General features: G+C 40.6%; 1 protein-coding gene across 1 annotated transcript in view; it reads right to left on the bottom strand.

Moving 5' to 3' along the window:
• Positions 1 to 17,817, bottom strand: part of LOC149534906 (putative metal-nicotianamine transporter YSL6) — a 238,663-nt gene that overhangs the window by 91,786 nt on the left and 129,060 nt on the right. Inside the window, exon 4 of the mRNA XM_089807875.1 lies at positions 14,132 to 14,269. Coding sequence (XP_089664001.1) covers positions 14,132 to 14,269 — 138 coding nt within the window. The remainder of the gene's footprint in view (positions 1 to 14,131; positions 14,270 to 17,817) is intronic.

Genomic DNA, 17,817 nt, shown 5'->3' with positions numbered 1-17,817 from the left:
TGATGTCTTACTTTTCTAGTATTGAGAACAAAAGGTTTCCAATTGAAATGACTTGTCCCTTTAATGCTTTTGATTTTTTATTATGAATCAGACACACAAATGATTCAATTTGTTATGATCATGCTGCACAAGAAACAAACATGTTAATAATAAAGCATTCGTCGTGATTGTTTTCCTTTTGCCGGTAGATATTCTTGTTTTATGAAAAAAACAATGTGTAGCATAACAGGAGTATGAAAGTTGAGGTGAAGTAAGACACTAGCATTGCTTAGATCCATTGGATCTAACGTATCTTCCTTTTGAATGCAGATTTCGAAAGGTTGGAGAAGATGTGGTGCAAGGCAGTGGATGGGCGGAATCAAATGGATGCAGCATTAGCAATCATTATAGGGAATGACTAGTGCCCATGACCTTTCCTCTACTCTATCCTCTTCTTTCATGTTATACATTTATTATAGAGTAGGAATGTATATCAGCAAAAGGGAGTACTCTTGCGGTCACTTTGTCTAAGAGATATTTTACTTTCAGCATTTCATTATCATTCAGTTTGTAAATATCGATTGTACCCTATCATGTTTAATACAAAGGACAATCATATTATGCATTTCTTATTCAGAATGAAATATTGATCCATCACTTAGTCATGTGCTCAATGTAATTAAATATGCAACTTATCTTCTCATGAACATTATATAGAACTGAATTTTGACAAGTGTGAAAATTGAGTAACAATTAATTGCTTTAAATTTGGAGAGCTTGAATTAGTTTTTTAGCTAAAATTTGCAGAGATTGAAAGTGATAGCCAGCAAATAAAAACACAGCCACTAGATAAGAGATCATGGGTTCTAGAAGGCAGACACATCAGCACATACAACCCATGTAATGCATGAAGAAGAAACACCTAGTGTTTAAGACCTAGCGCATGCCATAATTGGGTTCTTTCATCCCATAATTGGGTTCTTTTTTGCCACAAGGATGAGCGACTTGATAAATTTCAGAATGTGTAAAAATCTGAAACAATAACTGATGAATTCCAATAGCTTTGTCAGCCTCCAGGTTCTCTTGGTGTTGTTCAGTTTCATTTCATGAGTATCCAATAATTGCAATTGTATGTAATCATATATTCAATAATTGCAATTGTATGTAATCATATTATATACCAAATAAATTGGAAAGATTTTGCATTGATTTGCAAAAGATATTTATTTTCATGCATTGTTTTTATATATTCAAAAACACAAAAGCAAAAGCATAAAAATTCAAAACACAAAAACAAAAAAATTGCAAAAGAATTTATCCAGGCAGTTGCCAGTAGAACAGGGGGAGAGCCAGAAGGGTTCTTAAATCCCTCTTGAAATATTGAGGAAGTATATTAGAATTTATGGTTAAACCCATCTCCTTTACGAATCAGGACTGAATGGGGCAATGACATCTTCTGCATGGATGTAAACGAAAACTATCATATAGGATGAATATAGTAAAGGGTTCGAGACCATCAAAAGACATTCCTCTAGAGAGTTTGTGCATCATTGGAATGTTCTACTTCTTGGTGACTTCTTGACAAGGCTATGTTTGACATGGATGGTATTTTATGAATCCTTGGTATATGGGAATTACCCTGGTAAACAGACATCATGGCAGTAAATTCTTTCATAGTATGATAAAGATGGACACACTTTGTGAGTTCAATGATGACAACATGAAGCAAATGATGTGTGTTGGAGCCTTATACGGATTTAATTGGGACCCCGGTATCCACATGACAATTTATGAAAGCTTGTGGCAAGCATTTTCAAGGATGGTAGACAGTGGTATCCCCATCAAAATCCAAGAAAGCTACTTCATCAATGAGATGAATGATTTGTGATCAGGTCTTCAACCACTAACTACATTGCTATATCCAAAAGTCGTACAAAGACGCAATACAATATAGTCATAGGAATCAACCAAGGAAAGATTAATTTGATTAAATTATAGGATAAGCAAACAAACTAATGCAGATATATATATATATATATATATATATGTCGCAGCTGATAATCATGGTTAAATTAATCAAGGTTTACTCCAGGATTATTATTATTTATTCATGAAGTACATATGAGCTAGGTCATGTGGTGTCACTCTCCTGCGATAGAAATCTATTCATTGTTGGAATTAGTAATGTGAGGATTACCATTGGTCCCAAAATATTAGCATACTCTGCAGACTATATGCATTTGCATGCTGTGGGAATTATCGATTGGGACTCTAATATATAGCTGACGAAATTATCATTTGGTGAGAACAATATAAATCTATCGCTGTCACTACCGGATACCTTATTATCGGGTGCATTTCATGGCACGAACTATGATTGATACCTTGGGCTAATATGATCAGGGGACTTACATGTGAAGATCACTATCATGGCTTTAAATATATTTGGCAGATATCCTTTCGTATAACACATAAATACATTGTTGCTCTATGGGCAGCTACAGGAAACTCACTGATAACTAAAGTGGTTGAATGTTAATTGGAAGAAGATATATCAGAAGCTGTTAAGACGCAGTGGTTAAGATTCAGAAGACAATTGGGTATATCACAATTCATAAGCACAGTGTTGAAGTATTGAGAATAGTGACTATGTTCCTTGAGAAGGCAACAATTGGACATACACATGATTGAATAAAAAAGAAAAGAATCATTAATAATGGATAGTGGCAATTAGCAAATAATGGTGGAGAGGTGCAACCAAGGCAATAACCATTGTTTATGAAAAGAGGTAATCAAGGAAGGTATGTATCTCTCCACATCCAAAGGATGTAACCATGCAGGTTTGCAAAATATATGTTGAGAATTGATTCTATTCTCAAAACATCATCATCAATTACTTCATATTACATTTCCATCCTTATTGGATTGCTCAAGCTGGCATTAGCCTTTTGGCAATTCACATTACATATAATTAAGAAGAGAAATCAGGGAAGTGCTACCATTGCATAATTCTAAAATTCAGATCGGAGTCATCAGACACAACAATATTATCGCTATAAGAAATATTGAAGATGAATTGCATACATCTAAGGATCAAGATTAGAAACAGAAATAATTTTGCTATATGTGATATTGAATATACTTGCATATTTATAAAGACAGAACAGAAATAGCAATACATCGCTGTAAGAGAATGTTGGATAAATCGGTACACTCATAAGATAGATCAGGAGCGGCAAGACATGTTTACCGTACTAGGTAAAGAAATTAATGCATGCAAACAATGGATCAGAATAGCAGATAAGAATAGCAGAACTCTATTTATTATATTCGCATACGCCAAGATATTACATTATGCTTGTGATGCTGATGATTACAATGATCCCGAAGGGGGGTATATATACATCTCGAGGAACCTTCCCGAAGTTGTCTATCGGCTACATACAACATGTCGGCTACATAGTAAGAACCTTCCCAAAACACACATCCCGATACGCACAAGAACCTTCCTGATACAACCTTCCCGATACCAACTAGAACCTTCCCGATACTGATGAGAACCTTCCCGTTACCGACGACATACATCCTGACACATACACTGTCGGCCGATACTGACGACATACATCCTGATACCGACAACATACATCCCAATACTGACGACATACATCCTGATACCGACTGTATACATCCTGATACCATATTTACTGATGACATCTCATCCCCCCCAAAAAGAAAACTCATCTCCAGACGACCACAGAACAAAACTCAACAACTAACTACATTTATTCATAAAAACAACATAGACATAGACATCATGAACTAGAAGGCTGTGTCTCAAACTGTGAAGACCAGCTGCGTTGAAGCTGATACACTTGATCTGTCCAGACCTTCAAATCAGCTCTGATCTGAGAGTTCTCTTCCACTACTTCCTTTAACATCAATGCAACCTCCTGACACTCAGCTTCTTTCTGATCATGAGCCTTGTTCACTGAGTCCTTCTCTTGAAGAGCTTCTACCAACCACTGCTACTAGCTACTATTCCACCTACTGCTTCCCTCGTGCACTATCCTCGAGTTGTGCTAACAGTGTTGTCCGCTCTACTTCCCATGCAATCTGTTGGGTGGCAAGTCGGTCAGTCATCGCCTCCTAAGCCTTCTTCGCCATCTCCCGAGCTTCCTGCCCAACCTCTGCCTGTCTTCTCTCTATGAGCACCAACTCTACCAGGAACTTGCTTTGCTCTATGATGACAGCAAGACAAGAATGAACATCCTTATCCTTCTCCTCCGCTACTGGTAGAGGGTCCGACACCTGTACCCCTTCATCTACTTTCTCTGCTGCTACTGCTGGACTCTGATCCTCCACCCCTGGTGATGCCGGTACCTCGACTACCTTGCTGCTCGACCAAATGGCTTCCAACTACGTGTGCTCTCCCATAGGAGACTGAATGGAAGGACCTCTGGCAACAAGGGCAAGTAGTCGTCGCCTCAAGTACTCACTCGCCTGACTCGCTATACTCATCCATTCCATTGCTGGCACCTGGGGTTCCGCTTTCGGAATACTGAAATCAGCATCCCAATCCTCATCCAACAAAGTGTCTGCTACGGTGACTACTGCATCCGTCCCAATCACCTCTAGATGAACCTGCTCTTGTGTGCCCCCCTGACTGACTCCTTCCTCTGCTACCGGCTCTGCTATAGGGGGAGGCTGAGGCAAACTTTTTGCTACGGATTCGGGAGTCGATTCCTAAACTACTGGCTGAGGCTATGATCCTGTAGGTTGTGTACCCATAGGCGTGCCTGCTGGTGATGCTATCCTCTGGCTTTCTGAAGTCTGGACCGGCACTAAGTGTGGAACTAATCCTGCTACCGCTATCCGTGATCTGGGATTAAGAGTCACTAGGGTCATCACCACTGGATGTTGAAACTGTCTGAAACCTGAAATGTGAACATCCGCCATGGTGTGCATATGCGAAGCTGAAAATGACGGGACTGATGGCGTAGTAGTCACTGGTGCAACCACCAACTGTCGCAGAAAGCGAAGTGGAGTTGTTGAAATTACCCCAACTTTCTCATCATCTTCCTCCTCATCCTACTCCACCTCCATATCCTTAGAATTGTCCTCCTCACAAGATGTGTCCTGGAGGCCACTATCTGTGTTGCTTGATTCGTCCACCTCATGTCGTCCCCTCTTCTAGCCAACGCCCTTCTGTCCCATAGGTGAGTCTAAATGCCTCCATTGCATTACCAGAGGCTCGCCAGGTACCGTCGGACTTGACTTAATTTCTAGCTTCTCATGGGGTATCGTCCTCGCGATTGCCTCCAAAACTAGTCCGATGGCGTCGTGTGGCATAGAAAATGTTTTATGCTGCAGAGTCATGAACTCATCCATGCGCATGGCCAAAAGAGAAGCCCAGTCATACACTTTCCCGTTCATGAGTCCATTATCATGCTGACCAACGGAAAAAAAATGTCAGACGCCCTGCTAGACCTTGTAAGCCTACTTTTTACCACATCCATAAGGCAATTCCAATGGCCTTCTCTAATATCAGACTTTTGCAACCCTCGTCCCTTTGAAGTGCCAATAAGGGTATCCACCTACTACTGTACCTAGTCGTTACACACCAACTGTACCAATTGTAACTTCCTTTCCCTGTCCATCTTTTGTGGCTTACTATCAATTTTCTTCCCACCTTTTGCTACTTCTAAAATGCCCAACACTCTGGTAAAGTCAGCTGGCCGAAATGAAACCACTACATCATACCCCAAATACAGAACTGAACTCCTCCGGGAGTGCCTGTCATATGCCTTAATCATGGGACGCAATACACCTTCAAAGTCTCAAATACAGAAAACTGGCATCCAAATTGGCCACTCCACCTACACCTTTCAGATGCTTGCCTTGACGAGGTGGGTATCCGAATTCTCGTTCCACCATTTCTTGCAGTCCAATGCATTCAACCCTTTGAAAACTACATTCTGTGGTGTTGCTTGTACACCCGGCTGATTCTGCACTTTGGCCCTTTGCTTGCCCTTGTCCTTTCCGTGTAGCCGTGCTTGAGAAGGTCCTACCTACACATCTTGGTTCATGGCTGAATCCTGATCTAGTTGTTTTCTCCAAGCCCACCTCCCGGCTGATTGCATACCTAATATGCCTTTATCAGTTTGCTGAAAATAAAAGCCGTTAGGTTAGTTACTTGTCCGTACGGCTGCAAAAATTCCCTCCTGGCCTATGTACGAATGCTGGCCCTTTGCATATACTCTTGTATTCCAGACAGTCGTACAGCTTCTCTACTCCTATATGTCATACTTCTGTCTGTCGTACCAACACAATCCCTCCACAAGGTTGTCTCAAGAATGGATGTCAAGAATGGATGCCCTTCCTTGGACGTCGTACAGCTGCAATAAAGAACTCCAGACGGTTGAAGACAATCTTTGGATACTTTTCAAAAAAAGAATTTCTTTCTTCCTCTCACGTTTTCACTCCACCCACGGAAAACTCACTCTGCCAATCATTGAACCTTACCGCACCTGTCCAGCCATTGCTATGCCCACGTACGGAATTCCTCATTAACTTGAGTTGCCGTACGGCAACTTGTGAAGGCTCTCTCTCAACACATGGATAACCTTTCTTCCTCAGGCATTACTTAATTTGGTGTTCCCAACCTACAAAAATGAAGGTCGTGTGGATGTCTTATAATGCCTCCAACTTGCCAGATGCCTCCAGGACGAATGCTTGATGTTGTATGTAACCTCTTAATATTTCCTGTGACCACCTATATTCGTACATACGATGAGATACCTGGAGCTGCCGTACAAAAATGCAAGTGTGGACGGAATTAAAACCTTGTATGTTGAATGTCGTATGGTTATGCCATCTGCATATTGCCTTCAGAAGGAAAAAAAACTTTTAGAATGGATGTGTAATGCCTTCCGTATTTGTAACCTCCCTGAATGCCCGGTGGCCGTACGACGATAATTTGGGAGCCGTACGGTGTCAACTTCTTCCAGGCGTACAGTGTCAACGCCTTCAAGTCGTATGGGTTCACTGTGTTCTGAGTGCTCAATGCCTCCAACGCAGATGAATGTTGAATGCCTCCAGAGCCGCACGTATCCTTGTTATTTTGCTAACGCCAGTCTAATGTCCATACGGTGTTTTCCTGATTGGTCTCAATCCGTACAGTATGCAACTTCATGGTGTTTTCCTTGCAATCGTCGTACGATTGATAAAATGTCGTACAGTTCATCATGCCTTCTTTACAAGATGTTGTACGGTGCAAATATCATGCCGTACGGTGTCCATTTCCTATCCATTATGTCGTACGGTCAAGAGACCGTACGGTGCTTTTTCTTTTCTTTCCTTCTTTTTTTCTTTTTTTTTCTTTTCCTTTTTTTTTTTTTTCAATACTACTACTCCTTAATAGGCCCTAATGGCGACTTAACTGGCACGCGATAAATTTTCAACTTACACCCATTCACTGTGTTCAAAACCTCCTATCCATCCAATGTCCATAACTTGATTGCTCCATTGGCGCCTACTCCCCAGATCTAATATGGCCCGACCCCCTTAACTTTGAATTTGCCTCGCTTGATCTCATTCCGGCCGTCGTACTTCAACACCCACTATCGAGGTTGGAACCTGTTCAGTTTTAAGTGCTTATCGTGCCATGCCTTCCGCTTGTTCTAGGTTACCTCTATCACCCACTGCGCCAATAATCGCTTCTCCTCCAGCTTATTCAATTTATACAGACGGTCCCTTAAACTTTCCATGTCACCTAACTTGTTTTTGAATGCTATCCTCAGTCTTGGTATCATGAATTCCGCTGGTACTACTGCCTCCTAGTCGAACATCAATTGAAACAATGTGTGCCCTGATGTCACCTTATATGTCGTGCAATAAGCCCAAAGGGCAGAGGGTAATTTTTCCTCCCAATCCTCACCTTCAACCGCGCAAGATTTGTGGATAATTGATACCAAAATTTTATTGGTAGCCTTGGCCTATCCGTTTGCTCTTGGGTAGTACGAGCTCGATAATGAATGATAGATTTTCAACTCAGTGGTGAGCAGTCAGATAACATGATTTACAAAATGTCCACCTCTATCACTTGTTAACTGCAATGGAATCCTATACCTAGTAATGATTTGCTCATAAATAAATTTTGCTATACTTACCGCCGAGTTATATGGTAGTGCGCGTGCCTCCACTCATTTGGTTAGGTACTCTGTCGCTACGACAATGTATCGACATCCTCTGGTTCTGCTCGCCTTTAGGGGCCCAATGAAGTCCAATCCCCATCATTCAAATAGTTCCTGCGCATGAGAGGGATTCAGAGGCATGAAGTCTCTCTTCAAAGGTTTCCCGGCTCGCTAACATGTATCGCATGCAACGGCCCACTCCTTGGCGTCGTTGTGTACAATCGGCCACCATAGTCCTACCAGGAGTATCTTCCGTGCAATTGTATCTGGCCCCATGTGTCCTGTCGGTCCTTCATGTGCTTCCTTCAATACCCATGGGATCTCTTCCTCCAGGACGCATCGCCTTAAGATCTGATCGGGTCCCATTTTATATAACAGCCCATTAATCAGCTGAAATGTTCGGCTCCGTAACACCAACTTTCGTCTTTCATTCGGTGGCATGCTACTCGAAAACTGTCCCGTCGACAGGTACTCTCTAATACTCATGTACCATTCTGGCAGTACAGCAATCTGCAATAGTTGTGCATCAAGAAAGTCATCATTTACACCATCTACTAGCACTCCTGTTTTGAGGCGTGACAGATGATTTGCACTTACATGTTTCTTCTCTGGCCGTACGATGATCTTGAAGGTAAACTCCTGCAACAGAAGTAACCAGTGGCTGATCCTTCTTTAAATGACAGGTTTATTGATCGTTTATAGCAAAGCCTGATGGTCGACATAGAAGATGAACGGTGTCACCAGCAAGTAATGACGAAATTTCAGTATAACATAGATCATCCCCAAAGCTTCTCGTTTGGTCATACTCTAATTCTACTCGGCTTTTGATAGCAGTCGACTCGCAAAGTAGATCGGGTAATCTAGCCCGTGGGTACCTGTTTGCACCAAGGTTGCTCCAATTGCATAGTTGGACGCGTTGACATGTACATGAAACTCTTTGCTCCAATCCAGATACACCAAGATGGGTGTCGTAGCCAGTCATACTTTGAGCCCTTCAAATTCTTCATCATGTTCCTTCTCCCAATGGAACGATTCTCCTTTGCACGTTAAGCTGTCCAGCGGGTATGCTATCTTGGTAAAAAATTTGATAAAGCGTCTGTAATAGCCTATATGTCTGAGGAAAGATTTTACCTCCGTTACATTGGTGGACAGCTACATCTCCAATATGACTCACCTTATCTGAATCTGTCTTCAATCCCTCCTTGCAGACTATGTGTCCGAACAACCTTCCCTGTGGAACCATAAACCTACACTTCTTCAAGTTCAGAGCTAGGCGCACGTGTCAGCATCTCTCCATACATTCGCCCAGTACTGCCAGATGTTTGTCCTTGGCACTGAATACCGACCAATCATCCAGAAATGCTTTGAAGCTTCTGACGGACATCTTGTCAAAGATATGCAATATGATCCGTTGGAATGTAGCAGGCACATTGCATAGGCTGAACAGCATCCGGTTATATGCATATACTCCATCTTCTAGGACAAATGTCGTCTTCAGTTTGTCCTCTGCGATAGAAATCTGATTGTATCTGAAAAATCCATCCATGACCGAGTAAATCTCGTGTCCCGCTACCTGCTCCAAGATACTGTCCGTGAATGGAATGGGAAACGGATCCTTGATGGTGACTGCATTCAGGCATCTGAAATCGACGCATATCTGGATTTGGGTGGTGTCCTTTAGTGAGATTACTATGGGCGACATCCATTCACTAGTCTACACCTTGAAGATAATGCCGGCCTCCAGCATCCGGTTGATTTCCTCCATAACTCATGCCACGAAGTTTTTGTTCATCCTGTACGGCCACTTCCATACAGGTATTGCTCCTTTGATCAACGGGATGCGGTGCACACACAACTCCGACGATACTCCTTTCAGGTCCTTGTATGTCCATGCAAACACATCCTTATATTCCAAGAATATCTTGAATGCTACTGCCTTCAATACTGGATCCCAGTTATCTCCCACCAGTATGTTGCATGGTTCGGCTTCGTCTCCCAAATTCATAGTCTGCAGCGTGGCTTCATTATATTTGATGGGCTCTCCTTCGGTGAATGCATGGGCGGGTGTTTCATCGAGCGGTGTATTTCCCTCTTTTACCTCCATGAATTCTCCTGGAAATCCATCAGCGCTGTGTCCTTCCTCTATCGTCAGTACGTTGCAACTCTAAAACAGTTCATAGTCCTCTATCTGCCAGTGGTAAAGACCGTTCACTGAATCCAAATCATCATCTCCCTCCAATCGTAGGAATCCCTCTTGATTTGGTTCCATACACTGCCTCCCTTCATCCTCTTCTTCTTCGGAACCTGATGACAGAGCTTCTTCCCCAACCATTTGAGTGTGTAGATCAATGACGTATTTCCGGCCTTTGCTTTCAAGTGATAAAGTATTTCTCTTCCAATTGCGTTTAACCTTGGCTTGTATCAGCCACCCTCGGCCCAAAATGGCATCGTACCCTTTCCTCTTCAACAGGATCACAAGGAAGTCAAGCAGGAATGGTTGTGTTCCAATCGTTACTAGTTGTGCTGTCAGGACTCCCAATGGTTTGATTCCATGTTGATCGGCCGTTAGCAGCTGCAATGCAGGTGGCCATAATGTTGGTTGTCCCAACCTTTTCTAGGTATCCTCTGGTAGCACATTGACACCGAACCCTCCGTCCACAATCGTGTCCGTCAGCACAATCCCAAGAATGCCCATTTTGACAACTGTCGAATGGCGTCTGGATGAAAGGGCTAACAACATTGGATCTTCCGCACTTGCGCCACCTTCCTTCTCCCTTGCTCTGCTAGTTGCTTAGCAATTGGAGCTATATTCGTGAGTGTCGTACGGAGTTGAGGCATAGTGAGCAACAGATCATTTATCTTGACAGGTACCTCGGTTTGTAATATTTGCTATACAATGTTCTATTCTGCACAGTTCCATGCGAAGGTACCAGTCGTGTCCTTCAGGTGTGTCATTTCTGCCTGTGTTGCTTTTTGGATCTCTACTTGCACTTCCTCTAGTCTCTTCTTTTCCTCTGTCGGGTCAGGGTATAGTTTCGCCTGCTTCCGAGTGATGGCCAAAACCTCTTCTTCATCCATCTCGACGGTGATCAAGTTTACTCCCGACTTCGAGCACTTAGCATCTTAATGATCGCCGAGTCCGCACCATCTGCATAACAATTTCGATGTGTTCACCATTGTGCACTCTCGGGCAAAGTGGACCCACAAATTGCATGCACGGCATTGAACTATCGGCCATCCATTCACATCGTACTCAATTCGACTCCTCCAACCATTATTGGTGTTGCCGCTGTTATTGTTGTTTTGACCACGTCGATTATTTCTATATCCTCCTGACGTGGCACTCTCCATACTGGTGTTCCCACTCCCTCCTGATGCGGATGCCTCCTGTGTGAGGAACACTTGCTGCAGTGCTCTTGTTTTCAAGTTGAAAGGACATTCCTTTATCGAATGTCCCATGATCTAGCAAATCTCATAAAATTGGTCTTTCGGGCAGATCCCTTCGCATAGCCTTCTTTTTTGCACTCCGTACACCATAGCTCATTGCCCTTAGTCTCCTTGTGAATGTTCTTGAACTCCATCATCCAAATCATATCCTTTTGGAGGGCACAAAGCTTCTTGCTGCTGCCTTCACCATCGCTGCTATCTTCTCCGGAAGGTGCGTCATCATCTGAATCAGATGAACTATTCTTCTTCTTCTTTTTGGTCTTCTGTTCACTTTCTAAGTTCATTGCCCAGTTGTACGCTTCAATGTATGTCGATGGTGGCACGATCTTCATCTTGTTTCGAAGCTTCGGGTGAAGACCTTCAATGAACCATCTTTTTTGTAGCCCATCAGTTGGCTTATTCTCCATTTTATTGATCAAGTCCTTCAACTTCCTGGCAAAGACTCAGACTGTTTCATTCTTCCCCTGCTTAGTATTGAATATCTCCACTACAATTTCATTATCGTCGCGCAAGAGTTGAAATTCTACAATAAACTCCTTTTTTATGTCATCCCAACTGTTTAACTTTTGTGGATCGATATTAGTAAACCAATCAATTGCCGCACCCCGTAGGGTTGCCGGAAATTGCCTCACCCATTCGTTTGTATCCGTTATGCCATTGGCCCTCCAAATCGTTTCACAAGTTTTACAATATCGAATGGAAACAGCTACTCCATCACCATCAAATTTAGGCAACTTCTCCTTTGGTCCCGCATCCCGACACCAACGCTTGGTATCCTAGCAGCTATGTTGTTTGGTGAAGAAAGGTCTCCGTTAAGCGAATGTCCCTTCTGTAAGTGTATCGCGGGCAAAGAGTTCACCCCACGCTCTTGCTCCTTCAGCACTAGGAGTCGTGCGAGTCGATTCTCTTTCGTCTGGATGCTCTTCCCTCGGCAAATACAAATTCAAAAACTCATCCCTAGCTTCTTCCACCAACTCCACCCATTGTCGAGTCTCCTCCAACAAGTCCTTCCGCTTCTGTGTCCGTCGGCAATCTTCTAGAACCTCTTTCTACATTCGGCTTGCTGTGCCAAAATTAGATTTTCTTGCGCAGTACATATTCCATCTTTTCCCTTTACCTAATTTCGGTCTTTGTTAAGCTGATTTGGCATTAATCTTCATTCCTCCCTCCCTCCAGGTTCATAGGGCAACGGCGCCAAATGTTTACCGTACTGGGTAAAGAAATTAATGCATACAAACAATGGATCAGAATAACAGATAAGAATAGCAAAACTCCATTTATTATATTCGCATTCGCCAAGATATTACATTATGCTTATGATGCTAATGATTACAATGATCCCGAAGGGGGGTATATATACATCTCGAGGAACCTTCTGAAGGTGTCTATCGGCTACATACAACATGTCGGCTACACAGTAAGAACCTTCCCGATATCGACGACATACATCCTGACACATACCTTGTCATTCGATACCGATGACATACATCCTAATTCCAATGACATACATCCCGATACTGGCAACATACATCCTGATACTAACAGTATACATCTTGATACCATATTTACTGAAGACAAGACAGCTCATTGCTAAAGCAATAGAAGCAGATTGAAGCATATTTCTCAAATGCCACATCAAACACAGCTGTCAACAACAATAATGGAAAATTCATATTTCACAAATCATATCGTATAATAGAACTGTGAATCAGATATATATCAAAGATTGTCCTAGCATAAATCTAATCAATATACCACAGATAGGAGTGATACTTAGTCTTATATGTTGTATAACATTATATTATAAGTGATATCATAATCAATCATTTGTGTAATTCAGTTGCATCAATTATCATCATTCAAAGTGTCACTAGAGCCTTGTTGGAAAGAAGTCTGGCAATTAAACTTTGTGCATTAATTGTCCCTATTTACTAAGCATTGGGATTGGAGGACATTACACCTCTAATAGGAAACTTCTCACAAATTGAATGAAGGGTTAGTGCCTCTAGTAGATGAGATCTATGAAATGTCCAAGATTATATATAACCAAGTAACTTTCCTAGTTTTCTCCCATAAGAGTTTCCATGTTAGCATTGTGTTACTGTGTATTCTTCGCTTGTGCTTGATTGTTGAAATAAAGTACATTACACTATTGTGATTCATACAGTTTAAATTAATAAAAGTAGTTCTTGTACATCAGACCACCCACCCTACCCCCGCTCTGTATAATTGTGTGCTCACCAATCAAGTCCCCAGAATGTCCCAAGAGGGAAGATATGGGATACATCCCTGCAGAACACTGTTATTTTATGTTTAACTTCAATTTTCTTTTCAGTAATTTTGTTAAACTTTGTTATTTTGCTTTCATAATTTATTCTAGTCACTATGAATTGAGCACAAAATCTTGCAACAAATTATAATGAAGAATAACTATATCAAGCATTCACAAACTTAGATATTTATTTTGAGCATTGAATATCAGAACATAGTGATTGGTGGAAGAATGGGCTTACGTGTTCTTGTATGCTACCAAACCTAGACTCGGGAAGTTGTCAAATCCACATGAATCTCCGATCCCACTGAAAAACCACTTAAAGAAACTCCAAAAGAAACTAATGCCTAGATACTTCCCAAGACATTGTACTTGCAATCTGCATCAAAAAGAAAGTAAATTATTTTAAAATCCTCATAAGTTAAGTTCTTATGTCATGCAATTTATTAGCATTGACTGTATAGCTAAAGCTACAATACTTCCAGAAATACTGCAGTTGCATTCTACATCAAAAAGAAAATAAATAAATCTTAAAAAGTTAAGTTCTTATGTCAAGCAACTTATAAGCATTCAATGTATAGCTAAAAGACAATTTTCAGAAAGAAAACAGTAAGGCAAATAACACATAGTTTGAACACTAAAACTTGAATCAATTGTAACATTCCTTTGCTGGTTAGCCCCCAAATCTCCCTTAAAATCACAATTGCATAAGATTAGAGTTAGGTTTTAGTATATATAGTATTTTTTTAGTTATGTAATTATGTAACTTGAAATCTTGCAACACGGTTAGGGTTTATTTATAATCATAATGTCGTAGTTACATTTCTTTATTTTAGAAATAACATTTTCAGATTGTATTTTCCAGAATATATAGAAATGCTTTACCAAAAACATGAAATGAAACTATTGATAATGGTTGCCAACATAGATTTCAATTGCAGTTATATTGGAGGCAATTATTAAAAACAAAACTCAATGCAACTAAGGGATTTATGCAACCTGGATAGCTCTAGGCATCTGATATAAATATTGCAGGAGATTCATGTTAGTTCCTATGCCAATTCAGAATATAACAGACAAGAAATTTAAGTTGCCAGCAGAAGTAACGTGCAGGCACAAAACCTTCAAACGCAGCTCTATTAATGCGCATGTTGCTCCTCATAAGCACCACGTTATCGTCAAAAAACTGGCTGCTCAATCTAAAATCCAATAGCAGATCAAAATGCCAAATTGCAGCTCATAAGCACCTTCAAAATAACAGTATTTTGAACAGAAATAAAGGCTAGAAATGGGTGTCCAAACCAGTAGCAAATAATGTGATCAAATGGGTATACTTCAGCACCAACTTGTCAAACCCAATATGCAGAATTAATTCTCAAAATCAAAACACAATTCACAGTGTATTTCAACAGCTCAAAGTGACAACAAAATGGAGCAATCAATCTTCTTCTTCAGCCAACATTGAAACTTGAAACCCTCATGAAATTCACAGTGTCATAAAATGCAAATGATAGAGATGAATAAATCAAAGCTAGAGGCTTAACTTTTTAACAATTAAAGCCAAAATCTTTTTCAGCTCACTACTGGCCAATAGCTTCTTCCATACACTTTTCATATAAATGCAAACTTTGCTTTTGGTTGCATATTTGAATTTGTAATAATATAAAATGATAATCATTTACTCCAAAACTTTAATTAATTCCTTGGCAGAGGCTTGGATGAATTAATTAAATAAACAGCCCCTTCCAATGATGACTCAACCCTCAACTTAAGTGAAATTATAAAGTTAAATTTAGTGTTACCCCGACGCGGGGGTGCAGCTGTGCGAGGGGACGTCGGGACGAGTTTCAGGTGCGAGAAAAAAAAGCCTCAATTTGAAGATGGCGAGGGGACGGCGGGGGTGCGGTGGTGGGGGAGCAAAGGGGGTGTGGGGGGGTAGGAGAGGAGGGGGAGTGGAGGGAGGGGGTTGCATAGTATATATATAATATATATGAGTGAAAATGCTAATTATGAAATGATACTTCAATATATTATATAACATTAACATACCAAATATAGTGGAATACAATAAATAGGGAAAATTGAAATGTGATTCACAAACCATAAGTTCAAACTTGAAACTTGAAACCTCATAACTATTACTAATAACTATTTAACAAATTAACTTAGTTCAAGTTGCAAGATTCAAAATTCATTCTTCAAATATGATTTCTATGAATATCATATATCATAAAGATGCTGATGATGACAATGAGCCGAATAGCATGAAATAGTGAAATAATAATAATGTATCATAGCCATATCAAAGTGAGTACCCAAGAAGCACCCTGCAAGCACCCGGGAAGCACCCAGGAAGCACCCCATGAGCACCCAGGAATCACCTTGCGAGCACTTGAGAAGCACTCCGTGAGCACACCCGCGCACCCAAGCACCGCGTCCCCCCTGGGTGCTTGACCGGTGCAGTGGGGGTGCGGCGGCAGAAAAACTCCCGGCAGGGGTACTTGGGTGCGTGACACACCCGCACCGGGTGCTTACGTGCATCGAGTGCACCGGGGTTTTGACCCGAGTGCGCGTTAAATTATAATTTTATAATAAGTCATTTAATGATTAAATAATAATTTTGCCACTAAAACAATAACTCCTAAATACTTATCCTTAAATATGTTGTCTGAAACAAGAGTCAGTCCTACTAGTTCCCCATGTGACCAAATGCACTTTCCGAAAATAAAAAAGGTCCCTCTCAACCATCACTAGACTTGCCATAAATAGTAAGTGCATGAAACTAAGCCCAAACAAAGCCCAATCTAAGTCAAATGAAGACCAAATTGGAACTTATTGAATTGTGAAGACAAGACCTTCCCATAATCGAGCAACTGCCTCAGAAGACCCTCTATCCACAATAATTAGCCTACGAGAATCACAATAATAGGCTGTCATGTCCTCATATTTATAAGATTTAATCAAAATTAATTAATAATAGAATAAATAGTAATATAATATATTACTAGTAACATTTAATCAATATGTTCATATCATATATAATCATAATGAAATCAATACGATAGAAATAACATGATTGATAAAATGAGAATTTATAATATATAAATAAATAAATAATTATGTAATAAATGAACAATTATAAAATCTGAAAGTTATAATACAACTCTAAAATAGATAATAATAGATCATAATACAAAATATATTATTAACAGCAAAATAATTAATAAAATATTAGGTCACTCGAACGATGGTCTTGGCCATTGAAACCATTGTCTATACGGATATGTATAGGGAATGGGAGATCTTTATCTCGATATCATCACGGAAACAGAATGAAGTATTCATCCACAGGTTTCCGTATCATATATCTGCCGTCATCATCTTCAGCAATTCACTGGCAAGGAAAAGTTAAAATACGAATAAGGGGAACACAGGGGGAGCATAGCATGCAGAATGGGAGGAAGGAGCGACTGATATTGATAGCAGACCGTTACAGAACAACACGTGTAAGGAGGGACTGAGATATCCAGATAGTATCGAGAGTATGCAATGAATGCATTCGCAATAGAGTCAACGATATAGAGACTCCCAAGAGACCATTACAGGAGGAAAGCCAGGGAGAGAAGCACGGGAAGAAAAAAGATGATAAGATATAACATGGGTACATCGAATCAACCTAGTCCAGAAAGCGGTGAGAACAATTAACACAGCTATTATATCTACCACGAAAATTCCATAATTTACCTCCATCATATTATGCAGAATTTGGAAATGATGGGACAAATGACGTCCATAATTTATTTGCTAACAAGCCTAGCAACAGTAGCAAAGAATGGATTATCAACGAACGATTAACATAAGAAGAATCACGATAGGGGAATCTATCTTCTACCACCTAATGAAAGAAATCAATTTCAAATACCAAAT

Source organism: Cupressus sempervirens, chromosome 10, assembly GCF_028749045.1.
Source record: "Cupressus sempervirens isolate cs-2001-9-10 chromosome 10, ASM2874904v1, whole genome shotgun sequence".
Taxonomy (NCBI): Eukaryota; Viridiplantae; Streptophyta; class Pinopsida; order Cupressales; family Cupressaceae; genus Cupressus; species Cupressus sempervirens.
This window is presented reverse-complemented; position numbering and strand designations above follow the sequence as displayed.